Source organism: Prionailurus viverrinus, chromosome X (assembly GCF_022837055.1).
Source record: "Prionailurus viverrinus isolate Anna chromosome X, UM_Priviv_1.0, whole genome shotgun sequence".
Classification (NCBI taxonomy): domain Eukaryota; kingdom Metazoa; phylum Chordata; class Mammalia; order Carnivora; family Felidae; genus Prionailurus; species Prionailurus viverrinus.
Window position 1 is genome coordinate 9,362,303 of NC_062579.1, and position 15,064 is coordinate 9,377,366.

The 15,064-nt window shown below is 41.0% G+C and overlaps 1 protein-coding gene across 3 annotated transcripts in view; it reads left to right on the forward strand.

The window, feature by feature from the left end:
* The first annotated feature begins 13,567 nt into the window (after positions 1 to 13,567).
* The window catches only part of GRPR (gastrin releasing peptide receptor), a 40,961-nt gene continuing 39,464 nt past the window's right edge, over positions 13,568 to 15,064 (forward strand). For all 3 annotated transcript variants that reach the window (XM_047844810.1, XM_047844811.1, XM_047844812.1), the window contains exon 1: positions 13,568 to 14,365. In XM_047844810.1, the coding sequence (XP_047700766.1) occupies positions 13,953 to 14,365 (413 nt within the window). In that variant the 5' untranslated portion in view covers positions 13,568 to 13,952. The remainder of the gene's footprint in view (positions 14,366 to 15,064) is intronic.

Genomic DNA, 15,064 nt, shown 5'->3' on the forward strand with positions numbered 1-15,064 from the left:
TCGGCTCAGGTCATGATCTTGCGGTCCGTGAGTTCAAGCCCAGCGTCAGGCTCTGTGCTGACAGCTCAGAGCCTGGATCCTGTTTCAGATTCTGTGTCTCCCTCTCTCTGACCCTCCCCCGTTCATGCTCTCTCTCTGTCTCAAAAATAAATAAATGTTAAAAAAAATTTTTTTAAACATAAAGACTTTCAAAAACATAACTAGAATACTGTTATCACACCTCAAATAGTAATAGTAATTTACAACACAGTGACTTAAAATTATTTAGAACTTTATACCTTTTGAAATGCCTTCATATTTGCTATCTCGACTCTGCAACAACTCTGTAAGATAAAGATGGCAAACTTTAATGTCATTTAACCTTTTATATATGAAGAAAAATGTAAGCATAGAGAACTTTAAAGTGATCTCATCGAGGGGCACCTGGGTGGCTCAGTCAATTAAGCATCTAACTCGGTTTCGGCTCAGGTCATGATCTCATGGCTTCGTGGGTTCAAGCCCCACATCGGGCTCTGAGCTGGCAGCATGGAGCCTGCTTGGGATTCTCCCTCTCTCCCTCTCTCTGCCTCCCCCCCAATCACGCTGTCTCTGTCTCTCTCTCAAAATAAATAAATAAGCTTTAAAAAAGTGATTTCATCAAAGGCAGGCAGCTAATAAGCAGTTTGAAGAGGATTCTGCCTCTGATACATTGGAGTAGACACAAGGGGAAGTGTGATTTGTGCAATACGTGAATGATAAATCCCCTGTGTATTTCTCAGTTGTTCTATTTGAGCAAGCATATACTTGAAGAACCTGCTGTGGAATATATATTTCAGACGTGACTTGGAGTTAATTTAAGGTGAACCTCCTTCAAGCAGTAGAAATAACAGTTTTTATGCCGAGTGTGAGTTCCCATGGAACCACTCTGAGTTTGAAGTGCTCCAGTGGCATCTGGAGAAAAATCTACGGGTAATCCTGTTTCCTAGCATCTTCCTTAGAGAAGAACATGGTGTATTCTTTTACAGGCCAAAGAAAAAGGGCGAAATGTGAGGTGTGGAAATCCACTTTCGTTACACGAGCACCCAGCGTCTGGGGGTGCTTCTCAGCTTCTTCTGTCCCATAAAACTAGCTGGAAACAAAATAAAAGCCAGACTTTCTCATGAGAAACCTGATGCTGTATTTATTGATTTGCCCGTGAGATAATACTCCACCTTTGGGAAGAAAATCCAAGAGAGCGTATAATAGTGGAAAATAGTCACAGAAAAGTCCAATTATACTTCAAATTATTTTCCATTTTCACATGACCTGAAACTCTCTATATAATCAAAGGTCATCACTCAAGCACTGTCCAGATTATTTAAAATGAAAGCTGGTTTATGTTTATAAACTCACTTTATTTAAGAAATCAAAAATGTTGTCCTAGTTAGGCAATTAGCTCCTTAAGAGTAGGGACCATTACACTGCCTAGAACTGGGTCTGGCACCTAATGTAACTGCTGTTGAATGACTACACAATGTCAACCTCATTACATTATGAGCACTTCTGCTCATACTTCTGGTCGTTAAAAGGAACCTATTCCCCCAAATAATAACTTTACGGTGGAGACTCCTGGTAGATACCACCTTAACCAAGCAATCAAGGTTAACATCACCACTGATAAATCATGTGGATATCATATAGCCTGTGGTAGGCCAAATAATGGCCCCCAGTGATATCCAGGTCTCGATCCCTGGATCCTGTGACTATGTTCTATGGCAAACCTTATGTGACAAAAGGGACTTTGCAGTTGCAATTGAGATGGGGAAATTATCCTGGATTACCTGGGTGAGGCCAGTGTAATCATAAAAGTCCTTATAAGAGGAAGGCAGAGAGAGGTTTGACTATGGAAGAAGACAAGGCAATGTGATGACAGAAGCAGAGATTGGAGTGCTGTAGCCGACTGCCAAGGAATGCTGGGAGCCTCCAGAAGCTGGAAGAAGCAAGGAACAATTCTCCCTGGAGCTTCCCAAAGGAACCAGACCTGTCAACTTTGATTTTAGCCCTGTAAGACTCATTTCAGACTCCTGGCCTTCAGAATCATAAGAGAATAAATTTCTGTCATTTTAAGCCTCTAAATTCATGGTAATTTATTACAGCAGCAACTAAGACATACTCTTAGATATGATGCGATGAGAAGAGCACCTCACCTCCGTAAGTTTCTCTCCCCTGCCTTATAATGAAAAGACATCAGACAAACCAGAATGGAGGGATGCTCTATAAAATGCCTGACTAGTACCCTTCAAAAGTGTCAAGGTCATGAAAAACAGGAAAGTCTGAGAAACTGTCACAGATAAGAGGAAACTAAGGGATCATAATGACTGAATGGAGTGTGGTATCTTGGACTGGAGCCTGGAACAGAGAATGACAGTAATGAAAGACTGGTGATATCTGAATAAAGTCTGTAGTTCAAATAGTAGAATTGTATCCATGCTAATTGTCTTCATTTTATAGATGCTGACAAGAGGAAGCTAGGGGAAGGGTATATGAGAACTGTTTTTTTTTAAATATATTTTTTAAGTTTATTTATTTATTATTGAGGAGAGAGAACATGAGCTGGGGAGAGGCAGAGAGAGAGAGAATTTGAATCAGGCTCCAAGTCCTGAGCTGTCAGCACAGAGCCTGATGCAGGGCTCAAACCCACAGACCCACAGACCACGAGACCATGACCTGAGCCAAAGTCCGACACTCAACCGACTGAGCCACCCAGGTGCCCCATGAGAACTCTTTGTACTATTGTTGCAAATGTCTGTAAACCTAAAGTTATTTCAAAATAAAATGTTTAAAAAGGAATCCATCCCAGTAACATTTATCATGTCAGATCTGCTATTGGAGGGATAGTACAGGGATGTGTTTTAAGGAGTCTAGGGTTATGCTGATTGGATTCTCCTGGAAGAAAGGAAGAAATAACAGGAAAGAGAGATGACTGAGGGTAGCGCGAAGCTGCCACTCTCCATTGCATTAGGTGCCACTGGATGGTACTAATACCTCAGGTTTTCCTGGAGCACAGGCAAGGGGAAAGTGCCCCTGTATTTTACGGAGGGAGAGTTAATGACACAGAACAGTTCAGTGGCATATAATGTTCATTGAATTAACTTGACTTGCCCAAGCTCACTGAGCAAATAGGAAATGGAATATAAATTGTCTGATTTCCAGGTATATGGTGGCTAGATAAGAAAGTACAGTTCATTTACAACATTTAAAAAATACATATATTTTATCCAGATAAGAAGCTTTGGTGTTACCAAATAACAAATGGATTTTAGTCTCCATAACTTTTTTAGATTTGACCATAATTTCTTTTTCCCTCATACCCTGTCTGACCACTCAAGGTTCAATTCAGGTTTATAGCACTTGCCTTTTCTGGTATTTCTTTTCCGTTTTATTTTGTCTTTTTGTGGTTTTCTTTTCTCACCTTCTCTATCCATTCTGCTTACCAGGTGTTTCCTATTGCTACATAACAAATTACCATAAAACAGTGGATTAAAATGAAAAAATTTATTAATTCACTATCTGCATAGGTCAGGAATTTGGGTGTGGCTTGACTGGGCAGTTCTGGCTCACAGTGTCTCATGAGGTTGCAATCAAGATGTCGGCCAGGGCTGCAGTCATCTGAAGGCTCGACTGAGGCTGGAGGATCTACTTCCAAGAGAGTACACTCACCTAGCCCTAGACAGGAGGCCTCAGTTCCTCACCATATGCACCTATCCATAGGGCCACTTGACACATCCTCACGACATGGTGGCTTCCTTCAGAGCAAGTGATTAAAAGAGAGTGAACAGAGGAAGCTGCAACATCCTTTGTCATCTAATTTTGGAAGTTACACACTATGACTGCTGTTTCGTTCTGTTTCCTGGAAGCTAGTCACTAAGTACAGCTCACACTCAAGGGGAGGGAAATTGATCTTCACCTCTTGAGGGAAAAAGTACCAAGAACCAAGGATATATTTTCAAACCACCACACCAGGTATTGCCTTGGCTCTGAGTTGGAGTTTGATATTCTCTGCTAGGCTTTCTCTGGGTTAACTGTGTTTCCTTCTGCAGCTTTGTGTGGCTCAAAATGAAATTTGACTCCTTTCAGTAGACTCCCCCCATCTCCTAGGTTTCCAAGCCCCATGAAAAGTCACAGAATGCTGAGAAAAGAGAAGGGAACTTGAAATGATCCCAACCTTTCAGGATCTGGATATAGTCATCTGTGTCTCTGGTCCTTGCTGCAGCACTAAAATGTGACATCTCTGATTCTTCTCAAGCAAGGGTTGCTGCAGCCTTCATCAGCTTCTCAATGGTGCTGCCACTGCATAACATTGAAGTTGTGTTCAGTACCCACTGACTTTCACCATGTGACCTTGTCCTTGAAGCCTAAGTTCACTTGATTCTTGGCAAGTCTTTTTCTATACACTTGTACTATTTGGCATTCAGTGTGTTAGTTCTCAGGAAATCCTCTTAATTATTTAACTCTTTGACTTCAACCTTCAGCTCTCATTTCTGTTGATGTCCTTACTTTCCCTTGTTCAAATAGTGAATTCAGTATACCTAAAACCAGATTCAGCATTTCTCTCCACAGTGGCTTCTTCCTGACCCTTGCTCTTTATTCCCAGAGTCACAAGACTAAAAAGAAAAATTCACCATCTTGGGCTTCTCCATTGCCTATATTCCCTGTATTTGTGATGAGATTCTTGCCCCTGTATTGTGGCAAAAAGAGCTTATCTGCCATGAAGTCTGGGACAGTTCCTAGCCATCCTCAGCGATATCAGAAAGCCTCAATTCAGTGGTTCTTCATTCAGCTTCAGATTGGTCTCATTGCTGGTTCCATTCTGAACTTGAGATTCCAGTTTCCTATCTGTTACCACCTCCTGCCCTGATTTCTTAACCTTTTCTGCCAGATCTCCCTAACACCTAGATTAGCACTTCTCAGACTATTATAATGTGCACATGAATCCCTGGGGTTCTTGTTAAAATTTAGATTATGATTCATGAGGTCTGGGGTGGTGCCTGAGATTCTGTATTTCTTTTTTTTTTTATTTTTTAATATTTATTTTTGAGAGAGAGGGAGAGAGCACAAGCAGGAGAACGGCAGAGAGAGAGGGAAACACAGAATCCAAAGCAGGCTTCAGGCTCTGGGCTGTCAGCAGAGAGCCTGATGTGGGGCTCAAACTCACAAGCCATGAGATCATGACCTGAGCTGAAGTCGGACACTTAACTGACTGAGCCACCCAGGTGCCCCCAAGATTCTGTATTTCTAACAAACTGTTGGGTGATACTCATGCTGCTGGCTCAAGGACCACACTTGGTAGCAAGGGCTCATGGCAAAAATCTCCTGAATGTGCTTCCTCACTCACCTTCTCCCTCCACAAAGTGGAAAACACAAGTGTTGTCATGTTGCCAGCCTTTCTGGATCTCACACTACCAGCATCATTGGTCCCCAGCATAGGAGAGTGTTCAGATCCCCTGGAGACCTCATACCGATTCTTAATTTTTCCCCCTGGAGATTCTTACTCAGTAGGTCTAGGGTAGGGGCTCAGAATCTCTATTTTTTGAGAAGTGCCCCAGGTAGTCCTGATGAGGACCAGTGTCTTATAGGCTAAAGTCCAATCTGCAGCCTTAAATACAGAGTCTTCCCCAGCAGATCCAGCTCCTTTATTTCTCATTTATTACTCCCCTCCAAACCTTTGTTCCAGGCAGGCTGTCTCTTAAAAAGACTCAAAGCATTCCCCTCTCTTTACTCTGACTCCACCTACAAATTCTACCCACTCTATAATTACTTTATCTTGTCTGTGTATGTTCATTGTCACGCCACCAAGAATACCAGCTACTGGAAGACAAAGTGCCATGCACATAGCTGGTAGGAAGACTTTGTCTCCACTCTCTTTAGCCCTGTCAAGTCCATCCATCCTCCCGAATTCTACCAAGTCACTACTCCTACTCCCACTTGACATAGTCAAATCCCATGGGAAACCCACTTTTCTGGAAGAATGGAAAATATGACTCTCTTGACTTAAATAGAAGTGACACCCTGCCCTGACACATACAAAGGATGCTGAGTCACACTCCAATTCTATCTGGAAACAAGTGTCTGAGGACAGGGACTTTGTATTATATTTGTTCTGTGTCCTTTTCCTAAGTCAAAAGCATCTCATGTTTGCCATTAAATGAAATGCTAAGTAAATGTCTGAGTATGTTTGGTAATCTGCCAGAAGGTGACACATAATGGTAGGGATGGAAAGACTCATTATGGATAATTAGTTGAAATGACATAAAAATTCTCTAATTAGCTTTTTAAAAATCCTTGCTCCCAGAGAATATTAGGTGTTGAACCTCAATATATATTTACTCCTATAATATCATTAGAACAGCCTGTAGTGCCATGGAACACATAAGGCTACCATCAGCCATGCGAAATTGTATCAACATCAGCTTAACTTATATGGGAAGAAACACTAACAGCTCAGTTGGAATTAAGAAGTGAGGCTAACTCAGCACCCAGGGGTGTCTAAAGAAAGAAAGAAAACAACACCCAGGAGTCCTCCTTGTGAACCAAAAATATGTTCTCTGTACCAAACTTATCAAGAATATACAATTTATCATGTTGCCATCCAAACTTGCCTCTAGCTCATTCCCCAGCCCCTCTCTTCTGATCCAGGAGACCTTTCTGGACCTAAAGCTGTCTCCTGCTCATTGCCGTGCTCCTTCTTTTATACCTTTATTCTAGGCACATTGTAATTTCTTTGTTCAAAAGACCCTGCCACACACTCACTCCACCTTTAAGATCAGATGTCACCTCCGGAGAAAAGGTAGTTGCTTCATTCTAGGGAGGGAATGGGGTCTAAACGGATGCGACTTTTTTTTTTTTTAAGAAGCCAGAGTTTATTTCTATTTAAACAATACTCAAGCAATTTTCGGAAGGTAAAAGGCCCCAAAGGTAAGGTTTAGTATAATATTATAGTCAGGCACTGACTGTTGCTGCCTGTTTAGAAATCTTCAGGACAACTCTGAGCACTAAGGTCTGACTAATTCTCCCAGTCAAAAAGTGGTGAATTCCTCTGAATTTTGCATAGTTCAAGGCTATCCCTCCAGTAATGATGACCAAAACCAATGCCAAAAGTAATCATTGGCATCGAGAGAAAGAAAGGTAAAGGATGAGAAAAGAAACCCACCATAGCAATTTCAAGAAGAAAAATTATTTTTTATGGTATAATTTATTGTCAAATTGGCTTCCATAAAACACCCAGTGCTCATCCCAACAGGTGCCCTCCTCAATGCCCATCCCCCATTTCCTCATCTTCCCCACCCCCCATCAACCCTCAGTTTGTTCTCAGTACCCAAAAGTCTCTTATGGTTTGCCTCCCTCCCTCTCTGTAACTTATTTTCCCCCTTCCCCTCCCCCATGGTCTTCTGTTAAGTTTCTCAAGATCCACATATGAGTGAAAACATATGGTATCTTTCTCTGCCTGACTTATTTCTTTTAGCATAATAGCCTCCAGTTCCATCCACATTGCTGCAAATGGCCAGGTTTCATTCTCTCTGATTGCCAAGTAGTATTCCATTGTATATATAAACCACATTTTCTTTATCCATTTATCAGTTGATGGACATTTAGACTCTTCCCATAATTTGGCTATTGTTGAAAGTGCTGATCTAAACATTGGGGTACAAGTGCCCCTATGCATTAGCACTCCTGTATCCCTTGGGTAAATTCCCAGCAGTGCTATTGCTGGGTCATAGGGTAGTTCTATTTTCATTTTTTGAGGAACCTCCATACTATTTTCCAAGGTGGCTGCAGCAGTTTGCATTCCCACCAACAATGCAAAAGAGTTCCCCTTTCTCTGCATCTTTGCCAACATCTGTTGTTGCCTGAGTTGTTAATTTTAGCCATTCTGACAGGTGTGAGGCGGTATCTCATTGTGGTTTTGGTTTGTATTTCCCTGATGATGAGTGACATTGAGCATCTTTTCATGTGTCAGTTGGCCATCTGGATGTCTTCTTTGGAAAAGTATCTATTCATGTCTTCTGCCCATTTCTTCACTGGATTATTTATTTTTTGGGTGTGGAGTTTGGTGAACTCTTTCTAGATTTTGGATACTAGCCCTTTGTCTGATATGTCATTTGCAAATATCTTTTCCCATTCCATTGGTTGCCTTTTAGTTTTGTTGATTGTTTCCTTTGCAGTGCAGAAGCTTTTTATCTTGATGAGGTCCCAATAGTTCATTCTTGCTTTTAATTCCCTTGCCTTTGGAGATGTGTTGAGTAAGAAATTGCTGCGGCTGAGGTCAGAGAGGTTTTTTCCTGCTTTCTCCTCTAGGGTTTTGATGGTTTCCTGTCTCACATTCAAGTCCTTTATCCATTTTGAGTTTGTTTTTGTGAATGGTGTAAGAAAGTGGTCTAGTTTCAATCTTCTGCATGTTGCTGTCCAGTTCTCCCAGCACCATTTGTTAAAGAGACTGTCTTTCTTCCATTGGATATTCTTTCATGCTTTGTCAAAGATTAGTTGACCATACTTTTGTGGGTTTAATTCTGGGGTTTCTATTCTATTCCATTGGTCTATGTGTCTGTTGTTGTGCCAATACCATGCTGTCTTGATGATTACAGCTTTGTAGTAGAGGCTAAAGTCTGGGATTGTGATGCCTCCCGCTTTGGTCTTCTTCTTCAAAATTACTTTGGCTATTCGGGGCCTTTTGTGGTTCCATACAAATTTTAGGGTTGCTTGTTCTAGCTTCAAGAAGAATGCTGGTGCAATTCTGATTGGGATTGCATTGAATGTGTAGATTGCTTTGGGTAATATTGACATTTTAACAATATTTATTCTTCCAATCCATGAGCACAGAATGTTTTTCCATTTCTTTGTGTCTTCTTCAATTTCCTTCATAAGCTTTCTATAGTTTTCAGCATGCAGATCTTTGACATCTTTGGTTAGGTTTATTCCTAGGTATTTTATGATTCTTGGTGCAATTGTGAATAGGATCAGTTTATTTCTCTTTCTGTCGCTTCATTATTGGTGTATAAAAATACAACCAAGGGGAGCCTGGGTGGCTCAGTTGGTTGGGCGTCTGACTTCGGCTCAGGTCATGATCTCACGGTCCGTGAGTTCCAGCCCCGCGTTGGGCTCTGTGCTGACAGCTCGGAGCCTGGAGCCTGTTTCGGATTCTGTGTCTCCCTCTCTCTCTGACCTTCCCCCATTCATGCTCTGTCTGTCTCTGTCTCAAAAATGAATAAACATTAAAATTTTAAAAAATAAAAAATAAAAAAAAAATACAACCAATTTGTGTACATTGATTTTGTACTGCAACTTTGCTGAATTCATGTATCAGTTCTAGCAGACTTTTGGTGGAGTCTGTTGGGTCTTCCATGTAGAGTATAATGTTGTCTGTGAAAAGTGAAAGTTTGACTTCATCTTTACCAATTTTGATGCCTTTTATTTCATTTTGCTGTCTTATTGCTGATGCTGGTACTTTCAACACTATGTTAAACAACAGCGGTGAGTGAGAGTGAACATCTCTGTCGTGTTCCTGATCTCAGGGAGAAAGCTCTCAGTTTTTCCCCATTGAGGATGATATTAGCTGTGGGCTTTTCATAAATGGCTTTTATGATGTTTAAGTATGTTCCTTCTATCCCGACTTTCTCGAAGGTTTTTATTAAGAAAGGATGCTGAATTTTGCAAAATGCTTTTTCTGCATCGATTGACAGGATCATATGGTTCTTATCTTTTCTTTTATTAATGTGATGTATGACATTGATTGATTTGTGAATGTTGAACCTGCCCTGAAGCCCAGGAATGAATCCCACTTGATCGCAGTGAATAATTTTTATATGCTGTTCAATTCGATTTGCTAGTATCTTATTGAGGATTTTTGCATCCATATTCATCAGGGATATTGGCCTATAGTTCTCTTTTTTTTTTTGCTGGGTGTCTGTCTGGTTTGGAAATCAAAGTAATGCTGGCTTCATAGAATGAGTCCGAAAGTTTTCCTTCCATTTCTATTTTTTGGAACAGCTTGAGAAGGATAGATATTAACTCTGCTTTAAATGTCTGGTAGAATTCCCCAGGGAAGCCATCTGGTCCTGGACTCTTATTTGTTGGGAGATTTTTGATAACTGATTCAATTTCTTCACTAGTTACGGGTCTGCTCAAATTTTCTATTTCTTCCCATTTGAGTTTTGGTAGTGTGTGGGTGTTTAGGAATTTGTCCATTTCTTCCAGGTTGTCCAGTTTGTTGGCATACAATTTTTTATAGTATTCCCTGATAATTGCTTGTATTTCTGAGAGATTGGTTGTAATAAATCCATTTTCATTCATTTTTTAATCTATTTGGGTCCTCTCTCTTTTCTTTTTAAGAAGCCTGGCTAGAGGTTTATCAATTTTGTTTATTTTTTCAAAAATCCAACTCTTGGTTTCATTGATCTGTTCTACTGGGTTTTTTTATTCTATATTGTTTATTTCTGCTCCGATCTTTATTATTTCTCTTCTTGTGCTGGGTTTGGGGTGTCTTTGCTGTTCTGCTTCTAGTTCCTTTAGGTATGCTGTTAGATTTTGTACTTGGGATGTTTCTTGTTTCTTAAGATAGGCCTGGATTACAATATATTTTCCTCTCAGGACTGCCTTTGCTGCATCCCAAAGGGTTTGGATTATTGTATTTTCATTTTCATTTGTTTCCATATATTTTTAAATTTCTTCTCTAATTGCCTGGTTGACCCATTCATTCTTTAGTAGGATGTTCTTTAACCGCCACGCTTTTGGAGGTTTTCCAGACTTTTTCCTGTGGTTGATTTCAAGCTTCATAGCATTGTGGTCCGAAAGTGTGCGTGGTACGATCTCAGTTCTTTTATATTTATCAAGGGCTGTTTTGTGACCCAGTATGTGATCTCTCTTGGAGAATGTTCCATGTGCACTCAAGAAGAAAGTATATTCTGCTGCTTTGGGATGCAGAGTTGTAAACATATCTGTCAAATCCATCTGGTCCAATGTATCGTTCAGGGCCCTTGTTTCTATATTTATTCTCTGTCTAGATGATCTGTCCATTGTTGTAAGTGGAGTATTAAAGTCCCCTGCAGTTACCACATTCTTGTCAATAAGATTGCTTATGTTTGTGATTAATTGTTTTATTTATTTGGGTGCTCCTGAATTCAGTGCATAGACATTTATAATTGTTAGCTCTTCCTGATGGATAGACCCTGTAATTGTTATATAATGCTCTTCATCATCTCTTGTTACAGCCTTTAATTTAAAGTCTAGTTTGTCTAATATAAGTATGGCTACTCCAGCTTTCTTTTGACTTCCAGTAGCATGATAGATAGTTCTCCATCCCCTCACTTTCAATCTGAAGATGTCCTCAGGTCTAAAATGAGTCTCTTGTTGACAGCAAATAGACGGGTCTTGTTTTTTTATCCATTCTGATACCCTATGTCTTTTGATTGGCACACTCAGTCCATTTACATCCAGTGTTATTGTTGAAAGATATGGGTTTAGAGTCATTGTGATGTCTGTAGGTTTCATGCTTGTAGTGGTGTCTGTGGTACTTTGTGGTCCTTGTAACATTTCACTCACAGAGTCCCCCTTAGGATCTCTTGTAGGGCTGGTTTAGTGGTGATGAATTCCAAGAAGAAAAATGATTAATCAGGATAAAACAAACAGAAGCATTTGCAGAATCTATATGAAAACCCTTCTTGCATTATTCTTTGAAACCAGGTGCTCTGACTATGAGCTAGAGTACCTGGGATCGTGAAGGATCTTGTAATAACATGTATCTTCATATTCTTTTTCTCAGGCTCTTGCACAATGCCTGAAAACTGGCAGATGTGTGATCAATGTCTTTCAAGTAAATGGAAGGGTTGCTGATTCACCTGTATGAATAGGACCTTTTGCCAGTTGATCCGAGGTCGATCACTCTTCTGACTTTATTGGGCTTTTCCAAAGGAAAACCACAACAATCATCTCTCTCAATCACCACAGTAATAACAGTTATAGTACTAGCAGCTGGTATTAATTGAGCACTTACTGTGTGCCAAATACTATGGAATCTTAACATGGATAATTTCAGTTAACTTCACAAATTATCCCCACTTTACAGATTAGGAACTTGAAGTTTAAGACACCCAGTAACTTGCCTACATAACTTGTTAAAGCATTACCTGAAGGAGCCAAGATGGAAGCACAGAAACCATATACTACATAAGGTATACTGCTAGCAACTAATCAACACCGCTAGGCTCATGGTCATTGACTCATTACTGGTGACACTGATGTCCACCGAGTAGCTCTTCCTACTCCAGGCACGCAGCAGCAGATTCCGACTGCTGGCTGAGAGGAACGCCAGCCCTTTGGATTGTGGAGGAGCATGGCAGGCATCTCAATGTTGTCACCTGCCCCTGGAAGTCGCCATGACAACATGCTTGGAGTCTTTCTTGGTGCACTCTGGCCTGGTGTTAAGTACAAGCTTCTTTACTCCTTATGGATCCCAAAAAACCAAACCTTCAATGACAGTGCCTGTTGGTAACTGGCTTCCTGTAATGTACCTGGAGAGCAGGCTCCACCTAAGTCTTAGAGATGAATCCTTGTGATGGATTTGTAAGTTGTTGGCTAAAGGTCTAAACTCAAATCTAGTTGTACCTCCTCAGTAAAGCCTTTTCTGGCCCCCCACCAAGTCTAAGTTATTTCTTTCCACTCCCCAATTCCTTGGTACTCTATCTGTAAGTCTTTTTCAGTTAATTTCCTACTCAGGACTTAAGAGGAAAGTTGCTATTAAACATGGCAAGCATTCAAATAAAAAAAACTTCAAATACCTGCATCAAAACGCCAGTTCATGTAATTTTTAGATCCAGTGAGAAAAATCCCATTTTTCTGGAAAAGGCTACTGATATTTAAGAATGCAGCTGGCTCCTGATCTTATTTCCCCCTGGTAAAGGGAACAATAACGGCTTGCGAAAGCTATGGGAAAGGGTGCGTGTGTGTTCTGCTTCTGCTTTTCCCAGATGTCAGTTACTGAAGGTTTAAGGCACAAATCCTATGCCGACTGTTCCTCAGTGGCAGTCCCCATTCAAAGAGGCATTGGGAAGGCTGGTGGGACAGCTCACACGGGGACATCCTGTGCATCTGTGTGCATTTAATTCAGATACTGACCTCATTTTATAGCAACCCTAACATGTCATTCTAATGTATTGGTAAAGATGAGAAAATGGGATGTGAGTTTTATCTAGATTCACGGGCATGGATAGTATCAGCAAGATTTTGTGGGGCCCTGCAGAGGGCTAGCAATGCTTATTAAATAACTGCCGTAGGTGCTGTATCATAAATGAGAAGCCAAGGGTGTCCGTTAAAGTCTGCAGCTGGATTCTCATCTGGGGAGCGCAGGCTACTGGGCAGTGATTGAAGTGTCCAGCAGGGGGCTGGCATTCTCTGTCTGTACTTAGCCCTGGTTCCTCTTCAGAGCCTCAGCTCAGCAGAGCTGCTGTTTGCTGGTTAAGTCAGTGACGTGCACAGCATCCTGCCTATAGGATTTGAGGCTTTCTCTGTGCAGTTTTTTTTCTACCCACTTTAAACCTTCAGGTTCTAAATATCAGGAAAGATAGGAAATGCCGTATGAAAATAGCCGGCCAAAAGTTCTTTGTAAACTGCAGCCAGGGAGACTCAGACTAGAATGGAGGTAGAAAGGGTTGGTACAGAGTAGGTTTAATTCTGAGCCCTTTCTGGCCGAATTTTTGTTGTTGTTTTGTTGTTAACTTACTGAATAGAGACATGTAGTACATTGGTCAAGTGAAGACCACGGCAGCACGAGCGTCAAAATAGTGCCAGACAGTTCTGAATGCTATAGTGTATATGTACTCTATTTTTATTAAAGAAGATAAAGAGCCCAGCATAGATTTTTATCCTCATCTTCACCCAACTGCAAAATCAAAGTTAAGCAACAGCATCTAAGAGCACTTTTCAGGTGGGAAAGAATCTAGAGGATGGCTCTAAGTGATTGTTTGCTTTTGAACTTGGAAGTGGACCACTTCTTGCACTGCAACATCTCCAGTCACAGTGCAGATGTCCCCATGAACGACGACTGGTTCCACCCGGGGATCCTGTATGTCATCCCTGCAATCTATGGGGTCATCATTCTGATAGGCCTCATCGGCAACATCACGCTGATCAAGATCTTCTGTACTGTGAAGGCCATGCGAAATGTGCCGAACCTGTTCATCTCCAGTCTGGCGTTGGGAGATCTGCTCCTCTTGGTAACATGTGCTCCCGTGGATGCCAGCAGGTACCTGGCCGACAGATGGCTGTTTGGCAGGATTGGCTGCAAGCTGATCCCCTTTATACAGCTCACCTCGGTGGGGGTGTCTGTCTTCACCCTCACGGCTCTCTCGGCGGACAGGTAAGTTCTGGAGGAAAGTCACATTCTCTCTGAGGGTGATAGATGCCTTGGTGAATGAGCCACCACCTTGGGGCAGACAGAGCTGCTTGCACAAAGGGAAGTTCTACTCACACTCCGATTCCCTCCCAGGAATGTTTTTCTTCTAGAGATTACTTCTCAAGTTTGACATACTGGTTTAAGAAAGAAAAGTGAGTGAGTGGTGGGACAGAAGGGGACAAATGAGAAAAAAAAATATTCTGAGCATAAGATTGACGTTCATTTTCAGGAAACAAATCGATTTAGTGTTGCTTTTTCCTAATTTCTCCCTCCCTGCAAAATTAATTGAGTGGTGAGAAGAAAAAAAAAAGTCACACCTAATAGAGTTTACACCCCAGGCAAATGTTTCTTAGAAGCAATTCAACGTCATCAGAGAACAGAAAAGTCTCACTGAATTTCTTCCTCAAAATAGGCTTTCAGAAATAAACAAGAGGAGAAAATAAGCAGCATTTCCTTGAAATTTATTTTCCTCAGACTATTTAACTTTTCTCACAGCTGATTTTGTATTTGGCTCTCTTTGTAACCAGAGAGCTGGTTTTTCTAAGTATCTCTTTAGTGAAATAAGCATGATGTGGATTTTTTTTCTCCTTGAGAAAGCTCCATTCAAGTCTGATTTTGAATTTTAATATCTTTAGTGATGTACTTCCATATACGGTGCCTTTG